Source organism: Syngnathus acus, chromosome 9 (genome assembly GCF_901709675.1).
Source record: "Syngnathus acus chromosome 9, fSynAcu1.2, whole genome shotgun sequence".
In the NCBI taxonomy this organism is placed as follows: Eukaryota; Metazoa; Chordata; class Actinopteri; order Syngnathiformes; family Syngnathidae; genus Syngnathus; species Syngnathus acus.
This window is the reverse complement of record NC_051094.1, coordinates 16,052,169-16,077,249: the sequence shown is the minus strand read 5'-3', so window position 1 is coordinate 16,077,249 and position 25,081 is coordinate 16,052,169. Positions and strand designations below refer to the sequence as shown.

The following is a 25,081-nucleotide window of genomic DNA, read 5'->3' as shown; positions in this document are numbered from 1 at the left end:
CAAGCTGGGAACAAGGCTTTTCAGCTGAGCTCGCCTCAGCTGCTTTCAGAATCCTTATACTCATGGACCATGTCATTGAAACATCAAGACAAGTAGGGTGATTCTCTTTGTAACACAAAGCTGTCAGGACCACAGAGGAATCTATGCTCACATGTGCATTTCTTCATAATGAAGCAATGAGTAATAATCTGTCATTTGCGTTGAATTAAAATCCAAATTAAGATTGCGAGTGTCTGCATTTATTGTCATTCTTTTTGTGTCGGTCTCCAACCAGTTGGGATCCATCACTTTTGTTGCTTAAGGGGACTTTAACAATTGCCGTTATGAGCCTTAAAGAAGGATTTGAAAAACATGTTCACATTCCTTTTATCAAGCAGGGTTAAGTTGATGTCTTAAAGAAAATGGGGACTGTCAATCATTCATTGTTCAGCCTCACTGAAATGTCTTCTTTCCAAAATACTTACCTTACAGGTTGGGTCATTCCAAACCACTCAGAATGAAATCTAATTTAGCCTTTCTTTACTTAATTTTGTTCAAGAAAATAAGAACAGAGTAATTGATGTATAGCACAACAGAGTTGTTAGATTTGAAAGGTGAATCAGCCTTTGACAATCAATTGCTTGTTTCTGTGTACAAAGAATTTGCCATGTCACAGAAATACAATGGAAACTTCCAACAACTACATGCAGAGTGCAATTTCAAGTTCAAGATTGCAATTTCAAGAAATTTACCAACAATCTTTTCTGGGATTGACTCAACCTGCGATGGGGCCAAACTGAAACTGTTCCATCCAGGCCCATGTCAATTTCTGGTATTGTGGTCATTTTATTATTTCTCCTTATTGACATCACAGATATTGTTTTGTATGGCATCGCAATACATTTATAATAAAGAATACAGAGTTCAGCTATAGTCTTATGAAATACATGATGCAGAAGACTTGCAAGCTCTCCTGCAGTCTCCACTTACCGTAGTCACAACTAACATTGGTGATGAAAGAAAATGACTGCAAATCATAAACTAAGAAACAATATGTATATATTCTTCAATGATACTGCATAAAATGTTAGAAATGAATAGAGAGGAGTTCCGTTAGGCAGCACAGAAAGAGTCACCGTGCCAGTCTCATCTCTGGCCTTATTTTTACAGCATTTGCATATTCTCCCTGTGCTTGGACGAGTTTTCTCTGGGAACTTCGTCCCACATTTGAAAATATGTGCAACATTTATTGAACACTAAATTCTCAACAGGTGTGAATGTGAGTGTGAATACTTGTGCCCTGTGATTGGCTAGTGCAGGCTCTTCGCTGCCTTTCACCTAAAGCAGGAGTCTCAACTTAAACCTTTGTAGGGACTGCTGAAGATAGAATCTTTGTGGGTCTCGGCCACATGAAAAAGGGGTTCAGGTATTCAAAAAAGTACAACTAATCCAATCGCCTCAATCTCTATTAATATCATGTCAGAACAACATCAGACCCTCAGAACTATCACGTGTCCGTTCCTCGGTGGCGCCGATCACCACATGGAGTGGAGCTTCTCCGCGCCTTCTCCTCGTCGCCTCGTGTCACATTGCATGTTTGTTGCCATGGTGTCCGTTCGCGTCTCTGTCCCACGTTTGTGCACTCGCCCCACTTATGTTCTACCCGTAATCATTGTAATCGCTGTCACTTGCCCCTCGTTACCCATCCTGTATTTAAGTCCTGTCCGCATGTCACTCCCTGTCGGATCGTCCTGTTTGCCCTCCCTGTTTGTCCTGCCTGTTTTCCCTGTTCACTCCGTCTGCGTTTCCCACATCTGGTTTGCGTCCGTTTCTGCTGCACGTACGTTGCCATGTTCTCCCGCCTGTTTGTTCCCCTCATCATGTCCTCCATCACCCCTTTTCCTTCAATAAACCCTGGTTCAAGCTGCATTTGGTCGCCCTGCTCCATTGCGCACGTGACAAGAATGTGACCTGGTCCTCTCTCTCATCCTTCTGAGTACTGCGAATGCTCCACAGCATGTCCAGTTTATTAATGACATCTGATTTCTTGAATACCACATCTTTCTCTGTGCATTCAATACATGTTGGGCTGCCCCTAAGCTAAAAAAAACATTTCATACCCGGCTCAAGTCTAACGGAAAGTGCTGTGGTGGGGCTTGTCTGGCGTTTTCTTTCTTTTGGTATTTTACTTGACTAGAAGAAATAAGAGGGTGTTTGCGCAATCGTGTGCCATTGTACGATGGAACATAGCCGACTCCCGACTAATTGAAGCAGCTCTCTTCACTCTCTTTAAAATCAGGACGGTTGAGGCACACACAGTGCTTGACACTGGGCCAGTAGAGATTGAGGCGCTGCATGAGATCAGAGCATGCAAAATGTGTTGCGACACTGCAATATCTGCTCTTGCAGCTAACATAGTCGGCTGCGAATGAGACGTGATCAATTGGATACTGCCTTGCACCCCTAATCGTGTATCCATGTGAAACACTCAAATAGTTCCGGGTCCCAAGTTTCAGACCCCTGGCCTAATGTCGACTGAGTAAAGCTTCAGCTCACCGTTACCCTAATCAAGGACTCTACATAATTTATTCTGGTGAATTAGTGATGGGTTTTCAGAGACAAAATATGGTTGTTCGCATCAGTTGTACAGTTAAGAGGTGTTTGGCATAAACTGTAATAGCTATTTTAAGTCACACAGAATGTCACAGAAATTTGTATATGGAAATGGGGTGGGGGGCGTTGTCCCATATGGTGTGTCATTTGGTTTCTGAATTCACAACTGCTTAGGTGATTCATGTGGCTTGCATCCCATGGCCTGCTTTCTGACCTGAATGTACAAACACAATGGATCAGCGTGCCACTAATAACGGGATCCTATGCCTGTGGCCTTTACATTTTGCAGGGAATAAAGTTCAGGTGTCAGTAGTTCAACTGATTTATAATGGTGAAGAGGCTGTGATTAAGTGCTGGTGTCATAGGATTCCTCACCACTCATTTGGGGAATCAAGTAGTTTGTATCCAAACAAGATAAATGACCCGCTGGCTGCTTGTAACCTTTCTTACGTGGACTTTCCCTCCAATCATGTGCCACTGCTCCTTGGCTTCATGACTAACTTTATTTATAACAAGGCCCTTTCGGCATGCGTGTGTTGCCTATTTTGTGCATGTGTTGCATCTGTAATTTTAACTGTGGAATCACCGCTCATTTTCTTAATTGATTGTATTTCTGCGGAACACAATGTACGCTAAAGCTCATTCTACAGAACCAAATAATTAATTAAAAAACAATAGGTAAACTGACTGTGGGAGACTGCAAAGGTTGCACTTATAGTGATGCTTTTTGCATTTGTAAAAATTTGATTATTTTAGTGGCAGCAGTCCTGTAAATTTTCTGCAGTATCTTACTGCATTCACAGTATTATTCAATCAACCGTATTAATGTTTAAAATCATATCCAGTTAATTACTCTAATTTTGATGACTTATTAAAGTATTTGATTGACTTACTGGTGTCAGTAAAACATTGTCATTTTTGTTGAGCCAATAAAATATAGTAATTACATGTTTGTTTGATTTTAAATCATTGACGATATTTTGACTACATTATTTTTATTAATTATTATTATTTTTTATTTTCATAATGTTTTTGTTTTTATTGGTAGTGTTGTTTTTATTATATTGTTATTTTATATTCACCATCACCATAATCAACATCATTATAATTAAGGATAAAGAAAAAAGGCAAGTATAAGTTCTGCTTCAAAGTTTGTTTTTTATTCAACAGTGTTTGTCAAAGTTAAGAGTGACTTCAATTATACAGTAGGTCCAATGAATTCTGTTTCAACAGAACCAACAGCTGAAACCTATGTGTGTTTGTGTACGTGAACATGTGATTCTATCTCTGTCATGTATCTTAATGTACGTAGGTGTTAATTATGTTAATTTCCTAACCCCTGACCTCACCCTAGTAATAACAATGGGTGTCCTTGAGGAGAAAAACTAGAACGTGTGTGTGTGTGTGTGTGTGTGTGTGTGTGTGTGTGTGTGTGTGTGTGTGTGTGTGTGTGTGTGTGTGCGTGCGTGCGTGCGTGCGTGTGTCTGTGTTCTCAACACATGACTGTTGTGCAAACAGTTTTTTGTTTTTAATAGATGATCAACAAATTCACAAAGACTTAACTAATTCAAATGTCCCACTGAATGAGTTTGAAAAGTTACGGAAAACCCTAATTGTAAATTTTCAACTGCAAAATCGACAGGGGTTTTTTCACAGAAATTTCACAAAAATGGCTAAATAAATGTGTTGCCTTTGCTGTCGTTGTGTCAATTATGGCGGAAGCATTATATATCCAAATAGAGTCAATTTCATTTTTTTATACAAATTAAAACTAATGATTCGTATCAACCTTTTAGCCAATCATATGTAGTTTGAAAACAACTTAACCTTGCCAAACTCTGCTGCTCTTGATTGCAACTTATGTTTATGTACCTTCATACAGCTCTTCATTCTACACGCTCATTGTCCAACGGATTGTGTCAGACATTGGGAAAATACTACATGTTACAAAGTAGCAAAAGAAATGTAAAAAAGGAAAATTAGTTATCATGATAAAGTATTGCAATTCAAACTTTGGAAGTTAGGTGGTAGTGTTAGGTAGTACATTATATTTGGCAGCCAAAACTGATGTTTCATCTGCATTTCATCTCAAGCAGGTATTTGTAATATTTCTGATTTTGACTGATTTTACTTAACCATTTCTATAAAGGGGATCATGCATTAAATGTTTACAACTGCCATAAAGTTAAAATACAGCAATAGTAAGGTGAATGTCAATTTCAACACATGACAACTTTGTCATTTTCTTACTATATTATACATTTATTTAAATATGCTTGTATCATTTTAAAAGTGTGTTGAAATACCTAAAAAAAAAGTGCTGTAAATGCTATAACATGCCATGGGTGTATTTCTATATTATGGACTTTGCTTATTGCGGGTGTTTTCTGGAAGGTAACCCTATACAGTATATTGTATTAATGGGTCAAAATTTACAGCAAAGGGCATCCAGTTTTACAGCAAATGTTTACAGTATGGACCAACTGAGTTTTGTAAGGGTTCCATGTCCAATTCAGTTTCTGTATAATTGAAATTATAGTGATTAATTGAGCAATGTATTAAAAAAGAAAGTATAAGTATTACATTCTCCTTTCCCTCCTTCAGTTTTAAACAACATGCTTACCAATAAACTGCTGCATTGACAAAACACTGATATGGTGTGTCTCTAAAAATAGGACTTCTTCCATTGCAAAGATAAACATCTCCACTTTCACTTAACTTGCATGCTTGTTAGATGAAACAAATGTCTCAAAGAGCTCTGCTCTTTAAAGCAACCTGTGAAAGTTTCTCATAGGTATATTCACATTTCTCAAGTGTTGCATTAACAATTATATTCAGGAGATTTTTTTCAACACTATTCAAAAAGGTGAATTTCCAATAATATTAGCGAATTGTTGGATTTTGTCAATTTATTGTGGAAATAAAGACTCATATAATAAATATGTACTATATGTTGTATAGAATGTTATTATTATCAACATGCATTTGGGGTATTTTTTTCTCAAATTCCATCCAGCAACTCTACAGAGCAGACAAAGTAGCGAGAAATATGTGTGTGAGTGGGGGGGGAGACAGAGCTTGTGATTTCGAAGGGTTTTATGAAATGTTGTAGATGTCAATAATTGAAGTAATCCAGACAAAGACAAATACTACATATGTATTAATATGTTAAACTCATACACACATGGATTTCAAAGTGAAACACAATACAAGTGCATACAACCATGAATCTTTTGAGGGAGTTATCTTTTAAGTCAAGACCAAAGAATCGTGTGATGCATGTACAAATGGTAAATGTATCGCTGCTATTAAAGAGAAATCATGCTTTAAATATGATAGTTTCATTTATATATGTTAGTATGAGAAAACTGTCGAGCAAAAAAGAAAGAGTGTTGGCTGTTCGTGAAAAACAGCACGTTTTGTTTAATCTCGTACCTACAAATATTTCCAACAGTATACAGTTAAAATATGTTTGCATCGGCATCGAATTTTTAAAAAAACGTTTTTGTTTTTTTTAAGTGCAAGATTTTTACCCGATATGCGGCCGAAGATTCTGCATGTGAGAAAATATGTTTTCATTCTCTTTTCTATGCACGCGTGTTCTAATTTGTCACATGGCCAGGTAGTTGGCCACACGCTGGAGGTCTTCAATTACGCTGCTTATGTGTTCTCTACAAACACTTCTTCACCCAGTGTTCCAAGGAAGTTTTCACATCGCTAGGTGAACCAAAATGCCAGTGACACCTATCCTCGGCTCAGACGTCATCTGTGAATAAACAGCGTGTCAGTCTGGCTGTACTCCTGCTGCCTGCAGACAGCCTCTGTCAGCATCAGAGCAGGAAATGCCACCTCTCTGCTGACAGCTGCCTGTGCTGCATTCCCACCGACATTCAGGGGGAGAACCTGGCAACTCCCCACATCCACTCCATGAGCTGCCATGCAAAGTTCACATCCTCAAACTTGCTTCGCACAGCCGTGCGCCTCACATTCTGCCCTGACAGCACTTCACTGTATATCTAAATAGAGCACGAGCCAGGCCTGTCCCTGGAAAACTTTTACATTCTGCTCCATTCAGGGAGGATTTGTCACTTGGGAAGAAGGATAATGAAGCTGTGTTTCTTCTCTGGTTGCTCTAGGCAGTCTTTCCAGCAAACATGGGGATAGCTGGATTGGATTAAATGAGCTCTCCTTCCTGTCTGTCAAGGTGAGGACAGATGAGTGTTGTGGAGAATCTGAGTTTTGTGCTGTGGGACATGATCAAGACACAGAAACATAAATTAGAGGGTCCGGTATTTGGAACAAATCAAGTGAAATCCAATAATTGTTGATTTGATGATTAACAAATCGTATTGACTGATTTGGGAAGGAAAAGGGCTTAAATGAATAAAAAATGACTCAAATTCAATCGACCTGAAGTATTTACTATACAAAATAAAGAATGGAATGTAGAATGTCAAATGCACAAATGAGGCACGTCTGACCATCATCACGAGAGACCAGCATATCACCACATAGCATAATTGCCTAAGTAATATTTCAATGTTTTTGGAAAATATGAAAAAGATTTGAACACAGTATTTTTTTTAATTAAATCCTAACAAAACCTTTAACCAGATGGGTGGATAAGCAAGCGGAAGGTAAAAGACACAAAGAAAAATAACAATGTATCATCTAAAAAAATGTTTGTTCTTGTTTTCCAAAAATATTAATGATGGCAATAATGGCAATTTGCTGATTAGATTCAGTAAGTCCTAAGCAAGAATAAAATGAGCAATCATGGCAGTGGATTTTACTCCAAAGTAATCAAATACCAGCCACACCAAGGCATATTAAGAGAAGTTTAAGATGAGGAAAGAATCAGAAGAAACATTGACAGTGAGGTTCAAGTGAGCTAAATCTCAGCCCCATGTTTTACAGATAACATTTGTTTTGAAATACAAATGAAAATGGGCGACAGACACATAGGAAAACAAATTGGTGATAGAGCACTGTTCCGATGCCCTTCTGCCAATTCATTAAATAGTTAATATTTGTGAGCACGCATTTGCAAACTGAAGGGCATTTTCTAATCACTATACAGTTGTGAACAATTGTTTTATGTTTGGTGGGCAGCTCACCTCTACGCCAGTGTCGCCAGTAGTATCTGTTGTCCTTGTTGCTATAATGAATGAAATGTAGAGGTCAACGTTTGTTAAAACAATGTATATTTGTGATAATTGTAATGACATGTCTTAATTTAATGACTGAAATGGACAATAATACTGAAGATGCTTTTCGAAAAATACTTGAAAAACTAGAAAAGTGGACAAATTCTTTCCAAATCAGCAGATAACATCTTTATTGCATTGTGCCATGTATTTATGTATGTCTTTTCATTGGAGGGTTGCTCCCACTAATTGGTCTTAATTGTTGGTAATACCCCCACGTCATTCTCCTTTAGGTCACCCGGCATGCAGCTAAGGAGATGCCCTTTTTATTGATGTGACAGCGTTAAATTGAGAACCTTTGGCGTTGTGTCAAAGCCTAATTAATCACTCTAATTTCATCTCTACATGCATCCTTGGCTATTGAGTGAATGTGATCAGAGGGAGAGGCATAACTGTGTTAGCTAAGCCTCCTCATGCTAATTAGTTTGTAGCCCAGAGATGGAGAGGCCCTACGGGTGAAAGGCAAGATGCTAAAGCTGGCCTAAATGACCATATAATGACCAAGGGAATGGTAATCGTAACCCAGCTCATTTTCATTACTTATTACATTCAAGTTCTTTACCCTTTTCACCTCCGCCCCCCTCCATTAAATGGCACAAGTCTCTCAGACGAGCCAAGGATAATGTGGTAGTCTTGTCCATCCCTCATCATCCTTCAGTGTCTGCCAGCCGAGACACTACTTTACCAGACCAGCATGTGACCAACAACAATCTTTGTGTGATGAGGAATGTAATGGCAAATGAAAAAAAAACTTTTTTTTCTTAGAAAAATGACAGATTATTATATTATATAATATTATATAATATTTAGCATTTTATTCAGCTGACTAATGCCCAATCCTATTTCTCCCTCTTTAACCTTTGTCTCACCCGTTCCCCTAACTCTTTGGAGAAACAAAGACAAATGGTTAAAAAAAATACCTCGTTTCCCTCCGGAGTCAGCCGGTCCTCCTTCAAGTCTGTCATGTCTCGTCCCCAGTTTTGTGATGTGTATAGGTTGTCATCGTTTCTCTGTGTCTGTGTGCTCGCCCCTCCCTTCCTGTGTGCCCTTGATTAGTGTAATCACACGCGCCTGCCTCTCGTTACCTGTGTTGTATTTAAGTTCTGTTTGCGTGTCACTCGCCGTCGGAGCATTGCATGAGATGTGCGGACAATGCACGTGTCACTGTCATGAGGTTGTTTGGTTCCTGTCTTTTGTTTCACGTCTTTGGCGGTCAGTCCTTTTGGTTTTGTTGTTTAGTCACGTTAGTTTGCCGGGTCTGTCCTTTGAGTTTGCTACATTAAACCCTGGTCCAAGCTGCATTTGGTCGTCCTCGCTCCATTCCACACTCCGTTCGTGACAAAGTCTCTCCAATGCTGCTGTTCGCCTCCTAATTGGAGCTCATAAAAGGGAGCCCAATTCTGACCTGCCTTCACTGGCTCTCAGTACATTTTAGCATTCATCTTAAGATACTTCTATTTGTTAGCAAATCATTAATATACGGCCTCGCCCCATCTTACCTCCGTGAGCTCCTACACAACCGCCTGGTGCTTCAGGTCTGCAAATCAGATGTTCCTGGAAGTGCTGAGGACTGAGTGGAGCCTCAGAAGGGACCAAGCTTTTACTGTTGCCGGTCATTCCCTCTGAAAAGACCGCTCCTTAAATGTTAATTGTATTGTATTGCTTTTTATTGTAATCTATTGTTTTGTGGCGTAGTGTAGTGTCACGTCGCATCATGTAGCATATCGTAATGTATCGTATTGTATATAGATGGTATAATATAGTAGTGTATTGTATTGTAAAGGGCGGCATGGTGGGGCTCTGGTTAGCATGTCCACCTCACAATTCGGAGGTGCGGGATTCAATTCCGGCTCCGGCCTTCCTGTGTTCTTCCCATGCCTGCGTGAGTTTCCTTAAGGTACTCCCGTTTCCTTCCACATTCTAAAAGCATTCATGGTAACTGATTGACCACTCCAAATCGTCCGTATGTGTAAGTGTGTGTGTAAATGTTTTTTGTCTATGTGGGCCCTGGGATTGGCTGGTGACCAGTTCAGGGTGTCCCCCGCCTACTGCCCGAAGTCACCCTATCCCAGGCTTCAGCATGTTCGCGACCCTCATTAGGATAAGTGGTTCAGATAATGGATGGATGTGTTTTATGGTACTAATTTACAGTGCATACCACAATTTAAATGTGTGTACCCGATTATGCATACTAGAGAAGCAAAACAAAGCATTTTGTATAAGTTTAAATAACTAGAAAAATTATGAACCAATACAAGTGTTTATTTTAGTACTTTTTAGTACTTTACTTTATTTCTCTATATTTACTCATGATTTCATATAGTTTTCATAGTATTAGTGCAACTCAGCATAGTGTACAATTGTTGGTTCTATTTTAAAATGCTATTTTAAAATGATAAATATTTAGAGCAAAAGTTCAAGGCCACAGTACCTGCTTCAGTTTCTGTTGCATCATAATCCATCCATCCATTTTCTATACCGCTTGTCCCCACGGGGGTCGCGGGCATGCTGGAGTCTATCCCAGCAGTCATCGGACACCCTGAACCGGCTGCCAGCTGATCGCAGGGCACACAGAGACGAACAACCATCCGCACTCGCACTCACACCCAGGGGCAATTTGGAGTGCTCAATTGGCCTACCAAGCATGTTTTTTGGGATGTGGGAGGAAACTGGAGTGCCCGGAGAAAACCCACGCGGGCACGGGGAGAACATGCAAACTCCACACAGGGAAGGTCAGAGGTGGAATCGAACCGGCACCCTCCTAACTGTGAGGCAGACATGCACCACCGAGCCGCCCTGTTGCATCATCATTTAGAACTAATTCGGTACAAAGTTTCATATAAGTTGATCGTACTATGATCTTATTGTCTTTTCATTCATTTGCATATACCTGAAAGAATTCACACTGTAAGTTACCAATGCTCGTATAAGAGCAGCTGCTTGCCAGTGCATTATACCCCAATTTAAATATGATCTGATTAGTCTACCAATTACGACTACGACAACTAGCAAAATTATCATTTGTGGCAACCCTAAATATTCCTCGCCTCGATTTTGCGAACATCTTGGAAGAGGAAGAAAAAAATCAGAGCGTATTGGTAAATTGCAGTAAGGAAATACGTACTTATATATAGATACGCGTGTTTGCATTTGGGGAATAATGTCATTGTTCTCGGTGAAAATTAATATGATATAATTCACTGTTTGTTGTGTCGTTACCCTGCCTCTGCTTACTGACAGTGGGTTTGTTTGTGCTAATTAATGTACAACCTTTATGTTATTGCTGCAGTCCCTTTAAGAGACGTGATGGGCGTGAGAAACACGGAAAGCGAAAAAGAACGACACGCCGTTGCGTAGTCAAAAGTAGAAACTGCTTCTTGTCTTTTTGCTCTGCAATTTCTACAACATCGTTCATTTAAAATACGACGGAAAAAAATTGGGTCCATGACCAAACCATAGAAAGTCGTGTAGAATCAAAGCGTGTAAAATGAAGGTTCAGCTGTATTTCATTCAGAAATATGTGAACAACGGGCATTAAACCCTTTGTAATATATTGTAATTTATTTTTTAGAATAATCCCACTGTGTATTTTAGCTATGGTGAATTGGGGCTGGTTTCCAGGTGCCCACTTCACAAGGCAAATGTACTCAAGCCTCCCATCATGTCGAGACTCAAGTGCATGCAATTATGAAAAGAGCATTCTGTGTTATTAATGTCTGATGCAATTCTTGAAATAAATTACAGATTGTTGAAATGAAGCTGTTGTTTTAAGGAACAGTTACTTCATTTAGTCACTTTTATCCCACAACAGTTTATGAGTAAGCCTGAGAATGAGTAAGCCTATAGTCTGTGTGCACATAATAAAATGAGCCCTTCAATTCCGGGAACTGTTTTTAAACCTTTAATGTGATTCATAGAAGCTGACCTGCACCCATCCACTAGATTTTTCTTTTTTTTTTCAGTTTAAAAGTCATTTCAATGTTGAATAACGTCTACAGAAAGCCAACTCAGCTTCTGACAGAAGAAATGAAAATAAATCCAGATTTTTCGAAGAATAATTAACAGTTCAATGCATGAATAAGATTTTGTGATTATAGTTGATTGAACACTGTATTTTAATATTTTTTGCAGCTCCTTTTCTTGTCATTATTATTGATTGATTAGTGCTGTATGATGAAATAATAGCAATGAAGGGACACGATGGAGAACAAAATATGTCATGTTGGTATAATAGTGGATGAAAACAATTCATCCTATCCTTTGTAGTGCCGTCGTGAATAGCTGAGTCTCAGTGCCAGATTGCCAGCTGACTTCATATGAAGGGCAGATGCCATCCTGGACTGGTCGCCACTCAATCACAGAGCAAATACAGAGACAGACAGCCATTCACACTCATTGACAGTGTTACATAGTGGGAAATGAAGCCAAGCTGTCTGTAGGGGCACATAAACAGTCACTGAAGTTTTCTATCATGTCACATAACGAGCGATAATATTACATTTCAGTCAGATAACATTCTCCTGTTGGCTGTCTTTTTTTAAATGAAACAGGATAACTAATCAAGTTAGACACATGGAAATAAATGAATTTTACCTATAGGTAAAATTAAACCTTTTAAAGTCTCTTGAGTCACTCACTTCACAGTTCCTTGTTATTACAATGTGCATCTTACTTTATTGTAAAGGATCTAATCCTGATCCCATCTGAACATAAGCAGGCAGCCTAGTAGTGGATTTTATAGCTACAATTATGTATTGTATGTGTTATGGTTTCCCTTGTCTTTTCAGTCAATCTTGGCCAAGATGTCTAGGTACGTATCTGGTTTGTTGGATATGATGGATTTTGCTGGGTAGCACGTCCACCTCACAGTTAGGAGTTAGTTCGATTCTACCTCCGGCCCTCCCTGTGTGGAGTTTGCATGTTCTCCCCGGGCCCGCGTGGGTTTTCTCCGGGCACTCCGGTTTCCTCCCACATCCCAAAAACATGCTTGGTAGGCTGATTGAGCACTCCAAATTGTCCCTAGGTGTGAGTGTGAGTGCGAATGTTTTTTTGTCTCTGTGTGCCCTGCGATTGGCTGGCAACCGGTTCAGGGTGTCGCCCGCCTACTGCCCGATAACGGCTGGGATAGGCTCCAGCACACCCGCGACCCCCGTGGGGACTAAGCGGTTCAGAAAATGGATGGATGGATGGATGGATGGATGGATGGATGGATGGATGGATGGATGGATGGATGGATGGATGGATGGATGGATGGATGGATGGATGGATTTTATGCTGTCCGAGAGTATCATACTATTGATGGCTCCAGTTATCAATCACTTCATCAGATTTTATTTATATAGCCCTTTACAACAGCCAACTGGGACCCGAAATGCTTTACAACAGGATAATTAGAAATTGTTTGTAGGCTTATAGCATCATTTAGATTCTTATAGCAAGTTATTGATGGGCGTAGGGTTACTCTCGCCTGACGTGCGTGGGCAGCGTGGTATTGACTCCCACTCAGTGATGTTGTGGATGTCGGTGTGGATGATTGTTTGTGCCCTGCAACCAGCTCAGGGTGTAGGCCACCTTTTCCCCGAAGTCAGCTGGGATAGCAACCTGTCACCCTGTACAGGATAAGCGGTGTTGAAAATGGATGAATAGATTCATACATATTGTTATACACACTTATTTTACATTTTGAAGGCAGATAAAGTATTTTTATCTTTTATATCCCTGACATGGCGGACACAGTCACAGTCAGGAAATACAAATTCAAATATTGGAAAGCTCTGAAAATGGCATGTTGCTTGCTTGCTCTGCTTGTTCAGGTTTATGCATGAAATTATTTTTCCCCTGCATCTCCAAAACATTTTTCTTAACTTTATTCGGCAGTCAAAACTTACCACTGGCATGCATGATAGTTATTTCTCTATACAGTATGTACTCTGCGATTGACTGGTGATCAGTCATGGGTTTACCACGGCTCAAGCATGTTGCAAGCTGGGATAGGTCTAAGTTTCCCGGTGCCCTAATGAGGACAAGCTGCATAGCAAATGGATAGCTGGATGTTTAACTGTGAAAAAAACATTACATCCCATCACTACACACAAGTTCTTTGTTAAACCATTTAGCTGAACAGTTTAAAAGCAATATTTTTAATGGGGAATGTTCCTCCAATTATAATACCTAAAATCTCTGTTGTTGGTGCCCTGAGACACTTTTCATTTCCAGTGAGAGACTGGCTATGAACAACACCCCCTTTTCTTTAATGATTTCCTTTTATGGTGGGCTGTCAACCACTTTAGCGACTCAGCTTTGGCACAAATGCCCCAATAAACACATTTTTTTTTTCTATTTTAAGAAGCAATTATCTTTAAATGAAAAGTAGCTTGCCGTTGTTGTTTTTTTTTTTGTCCACAAGATCATTCATATCTAATGTGTGATTCATGACTGTGATGTTATTGCATTAATGTGATTTCCTAATTCTTTTGTTGCACCTAAATATTTTTTTGTATGATTCAGTGTGAAACAAGAGACTGGTAGGTACTCAGAATCAGTTCAGAAAAGGAGTGCTTTTACTGGCAAGTTGCAGTTTACTGTAAATTGCACAGACATAGTTTACTGTAAACGTTTTAGTCTGTAAATTTACTTGGCTCTACATATTTCAAAATGGTGTACAATCTGACAATCTTTGTGTTTTATTTAGTCATGTATTAAATACACAGAATAATTTGCCTCCCAAATTGTTCAGATGGATACATTTGATCTCGCTATGGAGATGTGAAGACAGATTTTCTAAGTGATGTTGTCGGTTTTGTTTGGATTTGGATATTTTTTAATCAAGACGTTGGAGTATTCGTGACAATTGTGAGCTCAGTAATTAACTAGCCAAAACACTTTTGCTGCCCAGAAATACATAAAAAAATACTTCAGAGATCCCATGTATCAAAATGATTTCAACTCATCATTTTCATTCAATAACTAACTAATTCCATTGAGCAGTTTTAATAATTCCATTAATTTCTGCACATGTTCTCTGTCTCACATTGGTGAAATTCACCTTAAAATTTAAATAAAGTTTACATTCACATCAAAAGGTCTTTAAATTTCTGACAGTGATATTGTAGTGAGGGTTTCATTGCCATGATGTTGTTGAGTTTCATATGTCCTCATGTGAGGGCAACTTTGGGATTTGGTTAAAGATCTAATTGCAGCAGGCTAGGAAAAAATATTTTAATTGTATTTTCACATCTCTACTCAAGCATAAACAATTTAAGTTAAAGCATCGCAGGATGTGGCTTCCTGTAAAGCAGTGCTGAAACAAAAACACATGTAATCACTAGCAATAAACACAGTCACCCATACACATAAGCCATGAAGGTCATTTTCTCTCCTGAGACAAACCATTCATGTCTGATCTTGCACATCACTTACACAAAATAGACTACAGGCACGTTGCAGTGCGAGGGTATTTTAACCGGTGTTTAATCTCAGATTTTCACAAAGAAAAAAAAAATTACAATTCATCTAACAATGACTCTTGTACAACAACATAAATACTGTTTTGGAAAAATCCCAAAAATTGAGCAGTTTTTTTCTCCTCTTAGTCACTTTCTGTAAACATTGAAAAATGCAAATCAAGTCTTCTCAGTTCTCAACAAGACAATATCTAAATAACAACAACAGTTCCATCTGTGAGGCTTGGCCGCCTCAGTCTGCAAAGTATGTAAATGGGATCAGCGAAAATGTTGACCCTTTCCTTTTTTCTATTTTTTGTTTCTGTTACTTTCACTTTTCTAATCTTAATGTTCAAAGGAGTCAACTTTGTTTTCAACTCAGCAGGGTGTAGCAGAGGAAGGGATGGTTGCAATCAGGCTCCGTTCATCAGAAAAGGCTAGTCAGTGTGGTCTGTGACGGGCTCCTACACTCGTGAACGTCCATGCCGCCTGCGACTGAGGAAAGCACAGAGGTTACTGTCGGCATAGTGGGGTTGGTCAAGTCTGTCAGGGTGGTGGGGGTGCTGGAGGGGCTCATGGAAGCATTTGAGATTTCAGAGGCCGGTCCTGACGGCGTGCCTCCCGGCAGTGTGGAGCCGTCGGAGGTCTTGTCTGCACCAGTGCTTTCTTGTCGCAGAAGGTTCCTCCTGAATTTGGCCCGAGCGTTCTGGAACCAGACCTGCAAAGTTAAATAAAATCATTTGCAGTATCGTCCAGTGTATTTAGTAATCACATTCACACAGGTTCACAACATGTTTATATTTTTACAGTATCATACATAAATACACACGAATAGGATCACAGATTGTATCTGACTGCACCTACAAATATTTTCAATATTATCAGAACAATTGTTACAGCTGTAAAGCATGAACATGTGCACAATGTGCTGCTTTTTCCAAAACAATAAAATCACATTTAAGTAGTTGTGGATGTGCAAGCAAATGTGACAAAAACAAATCAAAAATTAACCTTGATAGCTGCAAGTAGCAAATGAAAATGCTGAATTACACTTCTATTCATGTTCTTTTCTTTCAAACAAAAAAAAAGAATCCCTGTCTGATTTTCACTTACAACTGTACAAAAATGAATTACGGGTTTTCAAATTAAGAAATGAGTGTCTTTCTCAGTGTGCTTTGTAATTGTGTGTGCCTCCCTATGCAAGACAAAGATGAATGAAAACCCTATACAGCGGAGGCTGAGAAATAAAGCGCCAGACTGTCTATTCAAGTGTGAAAGTGTCTTCATTTTCAAAACGCAAACCCATTCAACCAGTCAATCCACATAGCACCCATATCCGCGAAATCTTGGAAACACTTTCATGACAAAATAAGCATGCACGCACTTAGCAAGTTTGAAACCTTTCAGCAGCTCAACATTGTTCAAGTCTTCTATGATAGCTTTTCAGCAGCTCAACAATGTTCAAGTCTTCTATGATAGTTTTGCTCTCAATATACGCTAGGCCTCGTTTGCAACACAAACATGAACTTGTGCTTCCACACAGTCACAATTGACCAATGGCATGTGATTGCACACCTGACACCATCGTTGCACCGGGCAATGTAACTGCAGGAGAAGAACTTTTCACTTTTCACCCATACAAAGTTAGTCATGACGAAAACGAGAATGCTGCCCAAGAATACAAGGTGGCTTACTTTACTCAAGAGCAAAACACATAGTGATAGATGACATCACGCAATTACACTATATTAAGTTGAAGGGGACGGACATTGGATATTAGCATTAGCTATAAACGCTGTGAGCCTGTACACTGATGCTTGTTTTTTTTTTTGCTTGTCTATCTTGCAAAATCTGTCCCTACGCAAATAAACATGAAATGAAATAGAAAAAATGCCATTCTGTGACCTGCAGCGTTGCTATATTATGCAGCACGTTGTAATTCCTGCACAGCAACTCGACTGGTTAAAAGTTTTGATACACTAAATTGAAACTCTTGAATCGCGCTGGATTGGATAAAGACACAACAATAATGATTTGTGAAAAGGGCGTCGGTCTCATTCTCAAAGAGCCACAGACTGCTGCTCTACACAGTTTAAAAACTCTACAACTATTACCCACCCTCCTTTATTTTTTATAACAAAGAGCGGAATTCGATTAAATTGAAATTATTGGTGAAATAATTTGACTGATGATTCGAGTTGAAAAATCTATCATGTGTCTTCATCTTCATCAACAAATCCTGCCATTATGGATGTAAAGCATGTTTAACTCTGTGTGTGTTAACTTAAATTCACAGACCAAGCAAACAAAAGTACATTTATCCTTCCATTATAATTATGTTTTACGCTGTTTGCCCTGCTTTGGGTCAGGTGGTGCCTATCCCAGTTGAATTTGGGACAAGTCATGTTACACCCTTGACTGATCGCCAGTCAATCACAGCTATAAACGGTATCCACTTCACATCATAAGAAGAAAAATAATTGTCTCAACAAAGCCTATTATTTTCAGACATAAAGGTAAATAAAATAGAGATGTAAGGTCTATAATGCAGCACAAATAAGACAGGAAAGATGTTAATAAATTCAAATGCAAATTGCACATCCTTCAGAAGATTCACACCCATTTATTCACAGTTGGCAAGTTGCCAGTTAATCTAAAACTTAAAAATTACATACACTATACAATTATAATCTTTCAAATGAAATGAAACGATTGAATTTGAATTGACGATTTTCCTTCTTTTTTCTCATTTTTATCGTATCAAATTCATCGTTTTCCGGTTATTCAGCAGCGGACTTGGCAACAGCCTCTTTGCCGCTGAGAGCAAGTGATGGAATCATGCATGCAGCCATGGGAAACGAGCAGGGGGAGAAGCATATCAGCTGGAATAGCAGGCATGAAAACTTGAAAGCATCAAAGCAAAACGACTGCTTTGTTTTCTGCAAACGTTAATTAAAACAGTAGAATGAATTGTCAAATTGTCTCGTCCCCGTGATGATTTTACCGCTTGACTGTGGAATTCTGTTGTAATCCCTCTTCTGTTACACTAAACAGCTTTTGGTTTTCATCCCTCATTCCTCATCATATCACTGATTCCCTTGACATATTTCATGCTTCCCCTTTCAGAAAATTGTCATTTATGCTTCAACATTGTGCTACAATTTAAATATAACAAACAAAATATTTTTTTTGCATCATTATTTGCTCAGAGTGCGGTTTTCACCACATGATTAGTAAATGCAATGCAAAAGAGATGTTGAGCCAGTTGTGCTTCTTTTCAGGACAAAATATGAAGAGTTTATTTAGAGTGTTGTTCTACAATTTGGCCCATCAGTGTTTATAATTTGTTATATAATGCGTTTCTCTGACTTTGCTTTTAAACACCAACAAAAACAGAAAGATTGAGACATAATGGAAGTCAAGCCTAGCACTTTTAATTTAAGAGCTTTCACAAAAAATGTGAAATTTACCGTTTGTGCAATAAAGCTAAGTGTAAATTTAACCATTATCTGTAGTATTTGGCTGAAAATTATTGGCAGCCCAAAGACTGGAAGCCATGGAGATCACGTTGAAGATGTTTTACAGCAGACACCTTATTGCATAATGTATTTGTTTTTTGTCGTGCAACACTCACTTTTGGCTTCAGTAAGTGAAAAGTATTCTCCGTTTGCTTGGCTTAAGACATCTGAATATGTGGCAGTGTATAAAGGCGATATTAAAAAACCCAGCCTGTCCGAAACACATCTGGACCTAACTTAATTTATTGTAATGTGTACCTGTAAGACCCGCTTAGTGAGGCCTGTCTTCTGGGCGAGCTGCTTGAGGTCCTTGGCGTCTGGGTTATGGTTGATGGCAAAGTAGGACTTCATGGTTCTCAACTGGTGGTGTTTGAAGGATGTCCTCATGCGCTTGGTTTTCTGACTGGAGCTATACTGGGAATCCCTGTCCATAGACTCGCTGTCATTCTCATTGCAGCTCAACGCTGCAGGCCAGCAGGGAACAAGAAAAATAGATTATTACACAGCGGGAAGAGTGATCTGGTCATTAAACGTTGTCATTTTTATTTCTATTTGTTGTATTCATTCCCAGCATCTGCCGGCATCTTATGGCTTTAATGTGCCAGTAGTAACAACATCCTCTCAAGCTTGGCACATAAATCCAATAACCAAAGACTAGAATGTATGTGCAGTATTTATGTAAATTAGATGAGCGTGGGAAATATGTCATTTAAAAAAAAATTGAATCACAGTATTTTTAATTTCCCAAAACAACCAAGTCCCACTTGAAACAGTGCCGGTGACGTTAGTTACAGCTACATATCCTCTAAACCTTGTTGCTCTGCATCTTCTTTCTGTCTTTACCAGGAAGAAGTGCTAGCCAAGCTTTAGTACACACTCGCTCATATTTGTCCCAGTCTGCAAATTTCTTGGCACTGGCCAAAGTGTTGCTGCGTGCATAACAGTTCGTGTTCAATATCTTAACGCTGCAAATGATGAATATCAAGTGAGTGAAAAGCATCAAAACAACACTTCTCTTAATTAGTGCATAAACACCACGCAGAACAAATGCTGCCTTCTACAAAAAACATATGCTGCAGTATTTTTAACCGAAAGCAATCTGAGAGTGTGTCTGATGGTCGCTTGCTTCTGCGAGTCTCATCGAGTGTGTTCAGAAGTTAATGCACACGCGCCACGTGAACCCTCGTATTTTCTACGGTACAGGTGAAGTTGGATGTGGTTTCTGGTTCGAAGCAGAAGAGGGCGCGCTGCATCTTTACTCTCGTTTTTTTTTTTATCTAAATGGACAAGGAAATGTTTTCTGACATGAACAATCTACATGACCAACCTAGGTATTTAATTCATATAATCGATTTTTAAAAAAAGATAGAAAAACAAAGTATTTTTAACATCAGCACTGTTTTTTTTTTTTTCAAGAAACTTTTTTTCCCCCAAGAACACGCCGCAAACGCACGCACACGCGCGCGCACTTCTCATGTATAAAGTTGATTGAACTGTGTGCGCGTATAATGTATTACAAACGGTATATGACAAAACCGTGGCAATAATAACCTTCATCCAGCCATCCATTATCAACACAGATTGTCCTGGTCAAGGTTGCTGGTGGTGGAGTCTATCCCAGCCGAAATCGGGCGAAAGGCAAACTAGACCCTAAACTGGTCGCCAGCCAGTCGCAGGGCACATCCAGAGACGAACAATGAACAGCCAACAATCAATCCCACGCTGTTCACCCACAAATCAGGCGGATGTACCTCTACATCATCAGAGCTTTAACTTGGAATCCCTCAAGCAAATAGTGCTCTATGAAACTGATGAATAACAATGAGAAAGCACAATGAACAACATTGGCCACGTCCCAGTGCAAAAAACCTGCGTGTGCGTGCGTGCGTGCGGGGGGGGTCTACAGATGTCTATGGAGCCAGACAAGTGGAAAAGGTGAATGCTGGCGGAACATCAAAAAGTTTCCCTTCTAATCCCATGGAGGACAATAAACTAATGCTAACTTTAAATCATACATATTCCTGTCTTGTTAGGTTGTTAGGCTAAGTATTAACTCTGTTAGTGTGAAGTTGGTTCTGTCTTTACAAATACCAACTAATGGTGAAATTGTGCGTGTTTCCAGAAATGTGTACTCAATGCATTGCGCGACTAATCTATTTTGTAATATGGTTCTCGATTGTGCGTGTAGCGAAAATATTACTTTCCTTTGTTTGGACAGTTTATTACTGACGTCCATAATGCGACTTCAAAATCAAAACGTCGTTAGTTTGAAGGCATAAGATGTCTGAGCTCGAGAACAACTAGGGCAAGTACCCCACCGTAAAGGGCTGAACGTAACTTTATGGAAACTATATTGTCCGCAAAATAAAACACGCCCTCTCAAACACGCCATTGTGAAGGAGCTGCTGATATAAATTTGACAAACATTAAGAGATAGGCTACTGCTCCCCCCCATTCCAACTCATAAAAAAGTCGATTGATATTGGCTGGTCACGTAATAGCTCGAAGCGTAATAACCTACTTTGCCTCGACTTTCATTTGCATATCATTGGAAATAAAAAGATAAATAAATAAAACTATAATAAATTTTGTTGAGTTTTCAGATTTTACCTTTTTTTTTTTTACTTACAAGTTAAATAACCTGCTGTCCCCTATCCGTTTTTTGCTCGCTATTTATTTATTTATTTATTTATTTATTTATTTATTTATTTGACTTATCAAAGCTCTTCACGTGTCCTTCTTACCTGCGTTATATGCTGCGAGCTCTGCTCCGGGTCCAGGGCTCTTCCTTTTCCTGGGCCGGCCTTTCTGCACTGTCCCCACTCCGTTGAAGTAGGATAGTCCGAGCGTGTTGGCCGGGCCCAGGCTCTTATGTGGCACCACATCCGCGTGATTAAAATGTGTCTGATAGTCTCCCTGGATGAGAGTCTCGAAGTGCAGCCGACAGTACACCAGACTGTCCTTCATGCCAAAGTGGTCCCCGGTGGTGAGCATCTTGCTGCAGGTAGTGCATGTGAAGCAGTTGAGGTGGTAGACTAGATCCCGGGCGCGCATCACCATCTCCGAGGCAGAGATGCCGAGATGACAACGAGCGCATCTCTGCACCGAAAATCTTCTGCGGGCGACACAGAACCCCATCAGCGGCTGGAAACGCATACAATCGAGCTCAGGGGGCTACCGCTCTGACACGACACGCCACTGTGGCGCGGTCATGCAGCCAACAGGCGAAAGTTTTTTCTTTAACACGCGAATTTTTTATTACTACAGCGTGAGGCAAATATATATAGGAGCGGTTTTGAAAACAATAAGAAAATATTCGAGTGAATAAAACTTTCTTTCTTTCTTTCTTTCTTTCTTTCTTTCTTTCTTTCTTTCTTTCTTTCTTTCTTTCTTTCTTTCTTTCTTTTATTAGCCTACTGGACTGCGTAAAGGTGGGCAGTCAAGGTAAGCCAGAACACAGTAATTGATCAAGTTTCAACTTTCTTTCATTTTGTATTTTGGGGCGTATTACCATTTGTTTCCCTGCAGTGTGTTTCAGACTAAACGGCACACATAATGGCCCCCAAAATGTTCATTCATATAAACAACAGCAGAAACACTTTAAAAAAATATATTTCACTCGTGCCTGTACTTTGACCTAATTTCAAACAAAAATTGGACCGACCCACTACTGGGGCAATTCGGCCCAATTGGATCGTTTTTCAACCAAACAACTAAAATGTTGCGGTTGTTCTGTAAGACAAAATATGTTTTGTACAAATGAACCCAGAAAGTAGCAGGTCGGACCAATATTTTACCAAAATATTTTTTTTTAATTCCAAATGTCGTTTTTGGGGGGGGCCAAGACGAACAGCATGAGGGGTCTTGTGGGTTCAGCGTGGCTGCAGGGCCTTCCTACCTGTAATAGTCCTCCTTACAGTAGATGCTGCCGTCCTTGCTGAAGCAGGTGAGTTCCGACTCCAGGTTGAGTTTGCACTCGCAACACTTGAGGCAGCGCATATGCCACTGCTTGTCGACAGCCAGCAGGTAGTAGCGGTCCGCGATCTTCCTTCCGCAGCCTGCGCACAGGGCCACGCGCTCTGTTGTCAGGCACGGCATGGCCTGTTGTCAGCGGGGAACACGCACGAGGACGAAGTCAGCACGTCAGACACTTGGTGTGTTTGCAACATCTCGTTAAGCATGGACCAAAAACAGGAGACGTTCGTTCGATTTTCGATTCAAACACTAGTTCATCTTCACAATTATTATGAATTCTTAAAAAAGTCTTGATTTTTAATGAGTACAGACTCAAAAATGTAACACTCTCATAAAAAATCACAATAATTAAACCTGCCAGACATCCTTTAAAAAAACTGAATCATAATTCATGATTGCAGTCAATATTTACTTCATTATTGTTATCATTATACTGATGATGATTATTATAATATTTATTACTATTTGTATGGAACAAATTACTTGTCCCCAAAACAGCACAGCTCACATTTATATATCATTCGGAAATTGAATGTATAGTTCAATTTATAGGTGACATTAAGTTGTTTTATAGAGGGACTATCATGCAACAAATATTATTGTCGAAGTAAGTTATGTATTTTAGAATTTCCCCAAAAATACCGGTATACAAATTACTTTAGTGTTCGTTTCTATTTTGTTCATGATTGTTTCTCATAGGAAAATCCACACATGCAGCTTTCCATTTTTTGATATTTGATTTATTTATTTGATCGATGTATGATAATAATAATATTTTATTATTATTATTATTATTATTATATAGTTGTAATGCGTATTTGTGACTTTATGCGAGTAAATATTTTTTTAGATCGTTTTCGATGTCGAAGTCCGTGGTGGAAGTTTGCTGCCTTTGCATCCACGAAAGCACTGCAACATCAACTATTTGATGAAGATTGAAGTTTCTTCACTGAAATCTCAGAGGCCGCTATGCAGTGTGCTGTAACAACCCCCAAAAATGAAAGAAATTGCTCATACCGTCTCCGACTCGCCCATATCGATAGCTGAGCTGATGGCCGCTGACTCGCTCTTCCCTCTCCGGTCCATTTCTTCCACCACGCCGTGCACGTCGCCTCCGGGGAGGCCATGGAAAAGCATTGTTGCCGCCGATGGGAGAATACTAAAACTATTCTCTTCGGATCTAAAAGCCAAGATGTCCATCAGAAGAAAAAGCCACTTGCGGTTGTGTCCTTTATTTTTTCAGGCTTTTCCTTGTTGACGCGACAAGTTAAAAATCCAGATCAGGGAGGAAAAAAATGAGGGAAAATTGGACACGTGTTCTCCTTACTACTTATGATCCGCCAATGGAAACTCTTTTCCGGATATCATTCATTCTGATTCGGATTATTCATTCGCAATTAACAGTGACGTTTATGAATTTTGTCTCCGTAGTGTTCTACATTTTTTCTATGACTAACTGATATTGCTAACATTTCTGCCATAAATAAAACGTACCAAACGGCCGGGCTATGTTGCTCTTGGTTCCGATGTCTTCTCCACTAAACCAGGGAGTGAGATTTCAGAATTCGAATCTCAAAATTCCTCCCCTTCACTCCCCTTTACTCTGTGCAGTTTGAAGGGAAGCAGCGGAGAACCCCTGCATCTCCCAATTAAAAAAAAAAAAAAGAACAAAAACAAAAAATAATCCAAATGATTTGAAAACGTGGGCGCAGCTCCCTCTTCTTTAGGTTCAACAGTCCGGATGTTATGTCAAACTATGTGTAGATGACATTAAAAAATAAAATAAATTAAAAAAATTATTTGCATTGTTCAGTCCCCTCTGAGACAAGCGTTGTTTTTTCCTCTCTTCACGGTTGCCTGTTTACATTGCTGTTATGTCTCCTGCCAGAGAGGCCGCATAACACGTGCGTACAAGAGGAGGAGCTGTCTACTTGTTTCTTGCCCCCCTAAATCGCCGAGCCTCTTTCTCACATCCACTTTAGACTCCTGCTCCTTATCAACGAGGCCTCGTTGCGTCATGACGCACCGGGTGAGTTCATTGGCTGGGCCGCCGTCATCGAAGTATACTCCGAGTTACTTGAACGAGCGAGAAGCCTGGTAGCACCACGTCTCGTCTCTTCTCGGTTAAAACGCGTGGACCGCCACACACACCGGCAACTGGAGCTCAAATCCTGCGACGAAATAAGAGACGGGCTGTGCGCACAAAACACGTCTGTTGGGACCTTATGACGCAAAGTTTCTCCCAGCAACCTCACTATGGCAGCAGTAGTTGATGAATTCTCCGTTAGCTCCCCTCCCCTTTGTTTGCATTTATTTTAAAAATTCCTTTCAAACAGTCAAAAACACA

At 39.6% G+C, this 25,081-nt stretch overlaps 1 protein-coding gene and 1 long non-coding RNA gene across 3 annotated transcripts; one reads left to right on the top strand and one right to left on the bottom strand.

The window, feature by feature from the left end:
- The first annotated feature begins 6,552 nt into the window (after window positions 1–6,552).
- LOC119127473 lies at window positions 6,553–16,505 on the top strand. Its single transcript, XR_005098829.1, has 2 exons — window positions 6,553–6,796; window positions 15,624–16,505. It is a non-coding gene; the product is annotated as an uncharacterized LOC119127473 (long non-coding RNA).
- On the bottom strand, window positions 14,993–24,875 carry lhx2b (LIM homeobox 2b). Of its 2 annotated transcripts, none has more exons than XM_037259415.1 (5): window positions 23,752–24,875; window positions 22,658–22,860; window positions 21,504–21,871; window positions 19,018–19,223; window positions 14,993–15,959 (listed from the first exon to the last, which is right to left on the bottom strand). In XM_037259415.1, exons 1-5 carry the CDS (start codon window positions 23,932–23,934, stop codon window positions 15,669–15,671), a joined length of 1,251 nt encoding a protein of 416 aa, XP_037115310.1. In that variant the 5' UTR covers window positions 23,935–24,875; the 3' UTR covers window positions 14,993–15,668. The 2 variants fall into 2 exon arrangements, with proteins under 2 accessions (XP_037115310.1, XP_037115309.1); XM_037259414.1 differs by having other exon boundaries at window positions 21,504–21,874; window positions 23,752–24,874.
- Window positions 24,876–25,081: the final 206 nt, after the last annotated feature.

Coding starts and splice junctions, on each gene's coding strand:
- lhx2b (XM_037259414.1), bottom strand. CDS start 23,934: ATGGACATCTTGGCTTTTAGATCCGAAGAGAATAGTTTTAGTATTCTC. Junction 22,861..23,751: donor ATATGGGCGAGTCGGAGACG/GTATGAGCAATT, acceptor CGCTGACAACAG/GCCATGCCGTGCCTGACAAC. Junction 21,875..22,657: donor TGTAAGGAGGACTATTACAG/GTAGGAAGGCCC, acceptor TGTCGCCCGCAG/AAGATTTTCGGTGCAGAGAT.